This window comes from Halyomorpha halys, unplaced genomic scaffold (assembly GCF_000696795.3).
Source record: "Halyomorpha halys isolate HHAL.00 unplaced genomic scaffold, Hhal_1.1 Scaffold190.1, whole genome shotgun sequence".
Classification (NCBI taxonomy): domain Eukaryota; kingdom Metazoa; phylum Arthropoda; class Insecta; order Hemiptera; family Pentatomidae; genus Halyomorpha; species Halyomorpha halys.
Window position 1 is genome coordinate 442761 of NW_027105456.1, and position 4177 is coordinate 446937.

The 4177-nt window shown below is 27.1% G+C and overlaps 1 protein-coding gene across 1 annotated transcript in view; it reads left to right on the plus strand.

The window, feature by feature from the left end:
- LOC106679277 (ATP-dependent translocase ABCB1) overlaps positions 1–4177 on the plus strand; it is a 92506-nt gene that overhangs the window by 2485 nt on the left and 85844 nt on the right. Inside the window, exon 2 of the mRNA XM_014418343.2 lies at positions 3867–4022. Coding sequence (XP_014273829.1) covers positions 3972–4022 — 51 coding nt within the window. The 5' untranslated portion in view covers positions 3867–3971. The remainder of the gene's footprint in view (positions 1–3866; positions 4023–4177) is intronic.

The following is a 4177-nucleotide window of genomic DNA, read 5'->3' on the forward strand; positions in this document are numbered from 1 at the left end:
TACATTAAAAATCACAGTCAAATTATTTCTCTTTTACCACTCTTTATACACTTTTATTATAACCTCACTTGTAACCTACCTTTACTCAGTTTAAGCATTTAAAAAAATTATTTATCATAATTACATTTTTGTCACTTTTTCTCTTTATTACATTAGTAATAAATTAATTTATTATTAATTTTTCATTCGGAGCTCTATATCTTAAAAACTACCAACAACACTAGAAAATCTAAAAGAACCTTATTTAAAGAAGAGTAAATTTGCTGAAATATTAACCCTAATAATACATTTCATAAAAATGTACTGAAATATCAGTAGTAAGTGAATTTATTTAGAGAAATCTATACCTCAAAAACTATTCGACGTACATATGTCGATTAGAACTCAATTTAAATCTAGTTTAATGTACTATTCAGTAGTTCCTGACGTTAATATTTGTAGGAGTAGTAGTTTTCAAGATATTTGCGACAATATATTGGTTTATAGTTATTTGGGCAATAAGTTTGATTTATGAAAAAATATATATCTCAGAAACCATTCGATGTCTAGATGTCTGCTAGCGCTCAAATTAAAGCTAGTTAAATTTACTACAAAATAGTTAAAATGTTTATCTTTGTAGGAGTAGCAGTTTTTATGATATATGAGAAAATAAACTCACAAAATGTTAATTTCTAGTTGTTCGTATAAAATGTTGGATTTTTGAAAAATATATCTCTAGATCCATAAGACGCACATATGTTTGCCAACACTCAAAATTAAGAAAATTTAACTTACTATAATGTAGTTTATGACACTTATCTTCGTAGGGGTAGTAGTTTTTATGATATTCACATATGAATATAAATTTGGCAAATGGAAATTTGTCCGAACAACTATAAATCAATTTATATTAGCAAATTTCATGTAAACTATTACTCCTACGATGATAAACATCATAAACTACTTTATAGCTCATTAAACTAGCTTTAATTTGAGTGCTAATAGATATATGTACATCAAATGGTTTTTGAGATATAAATTTTTCAAAATAAATTCACTAACTACTGATATTTTAGTACGTTCCATAGAACATTTTTATGAAATGTTACTTTTTAAAAGGCTATATCTTAAGAACTATTGAACGTAAATAGCTCTATTATGACTTATATTTTAGCAAATTTACTCTTCTTTAAATGATGCTCTTTTAGATTTTTTATTGTTGTTAGTAGTTGTAACGATATACAGCTCCGAATAAAAAATTAATTATCTTTAACGTTTTGAGACAGCCGCCATTTTTTATTACCCCTACCTACACTTGGCAGACTTGTGAATTTTGATTAGTTTAACTATGTAATTATACATAGTTTTCATTAAAGTAATAAAAATTGGGGTTAAATAACTGACTTTTTTTCTAGCAAGCTGTTGTACTTTATCAAATTCCTTTGGTCACACACCACAGGTGACTAAATATATTTGGAATTTCACATTAATTTAAAAAAAAATCTAAACATCCAACCTATCCCTAATTGATAATTTATTATTCACTAATTGCAAATCTGCTGTAAAAACTCACACCCGTGTTCTTTACACTGATAAAGTGTGCGATTTGTTCAACATTTGTACTAGACTTACTAGAAAAACATTCTCTAAGAATTAAATTATTAGTTAATCGAACAAAATTCGAAAGGATTAATAACTATAAAGTATTTTGTAATCTATTTTTGAATGTTGAGGTAAACTTTCTTTTATGTTTCGGGTTCATTACATGTAGTCCATGAGTCCAGGAAAAAAGTTTTTATTACTTTAATGAAAACTGTAAATAGTCATTGGCCAAAATTAATGTCTCTGCTAAACATGGTGGAATACTAAATGGCTGCTGTTTGAAAACGTTCCATATCTTTAAAACTACTAACAATAGTAATAGTACAAGAGCCGGGAAGAAAAAAGAGTAGTTATCTGCCCCAATTATTGATTACTTTAATGAAAACTATGTATAATTAATAGTCAAAATTGATGAGTCTGCATGCAAAGTATAGGTAGGTGGAATAAAAAATGGCGGCTGTTTCAAAATCTTAAAAAAACATTAATTTTTCATTCGGAGCACTATATCTTAAAAACTACCAACATCACTAGAAAATCTAAGAGAACATTATTTAAAGAAGAGTAAATTTGCTAAAATATTAGCCCTTAAAGATCTATTTACCTCCAATAGTTCTCTAGATATAGCTTTTTAAAAAGCAAAATGTCTTAAAAATCTACTGAAAGTTTAGTAGTTAGTTAATTTATTTTGAGAAATCTATATCTCAGCAACTATGTGACGTACAGATGTCTATTAGCACTCAAATTAAAGCTAGTTAAATTTACTACAAAATAGTTAATAATGTTTATCTTTGTAGAAGTAGTAGTTTTTATGATGTTTGACAAAATATACTCACAAAATGTTAATTTATAGTTGTTCGTATAAAACAACTATAAATCAGTTTATTTTAGCAAATTTCATGTAAACGATTACTCCTACAAAGATAAACATCATAAACTACTTTATAGCTCATTAAACTAGCTTTAATTTGAGTGCTAATAGACATCTGTACGTCACATAGTTGCTGAGATATAGATTTCTCAAAATAAATTAATTAACAACTGATCTTTCAGTACATCCCATACAGCATTTTTATGAAATCCTGCTTTTTAAAAAACTATATCTCGAAAACTATTTAAGGTAAATAACTCAATTAGAGCTCATATTTTAGCAAATATACTCTTCTTTAAATGACGTTGTCTTGTGTTGTTTCTACTTTTTAAGATATAGAGCTCCAAATGAAAAATTAGCTTTTTATTCCCTTTGAATCACCCACTATTTTTTATTCCCCCTACCTATACTTGGCAGACTCATCAATTTTGGCTAATAATTATACATAGCATTCATTAAAGTAATCAAAAATTGGGGTGAGATAACTGCCTTTTTTCTCCTCTTGGGCTCTTGTACTATAATAGAATATCATTTATAGTAGTGTAAAACCAACAAATGAAAAATGAATATTTTGGCAAATGTGATTGAAACTACTACTGCTCCGAACGACGCACAGATGTCTTCTAGCTCTCAATTGAGTCGTAGCAGTTTTCCTGACATTCTTCAAAATAAATTCGTAAAATATCGATTACTCGTTGTTCGGAAAAACTTCTGGTTTATGAAAAACTATACCTAAGGAACTATTTGTCAAAAATCTGCCTATTAGCACTCAAATTTAAGCTAGTTGAATGTATTATAAGAGTTTTTTAATTATCGATACTTTAAGCTAGTTGAATGTATTATAAGAGTTTTTTAACTATCGATACTTTAAGCTAGTTGAATGTATTATAAGAGTTTTTTAATTATCGATACTTTAAGCTAGTTGAATGTATTATAAGAGTTTTTTAACTATCGATACTTTAAGCTAGTTGAATGTAATATAAGAGTTTTTTAATTATCGATACTTTAAGCTAGTTGAATGTATTATAAGAGTTTTTTAATTATCGATACTTTAAAAAAAAAATGTAAATTACAATTTATTTTATTATCCTAGCTTATGAACAAAATGCTGCTTTGCTTGAATAGTGGCACATCTCACAAAAGAAAAAGTTTTGATTTATCTTTTTACTTTGTACGTATTTCAAAGATATTATTGTAGATAAGGTTTTTTTTTCTATACTGTAGTTACTCTGCATTCTATCCCAAAGCTAGTAGTACCAAAAATTAACCACAGTCTACGGCTCATATTCTATAGAATAAGTCAAATACAAAATAATTTTTTTTTTTTATTTGTCAAATAAATACTTTGTTATCTATTCATAAGGAAAACCTTAAACTTCTATTTTTTAAAAATTATTTACGTATGTTTCATTTCCAGTTACCTAAACAAAAAGTAAAACAAAGGCATCAATTATAGAAGGATAAAATCTGAAGGTAATCGCAATAAGAAATTTGCCGAAAGTTAATCAATTTTTCAATCAATATGAACGTGTTCGACAAAGGGCCACCAATTATTGTGTACGGGACCACTCAGGTAATTATACAATATATTATTATATCATACTATATTATATTATATCTATTTATCATTTAGTGGCAGTATGAGCTTCAATTTGGATCTGTTGTCATAATTATGTATTAGTTCACGATAGAGCTCGTCTAATCCAACCTCAGGACATACTTATACTT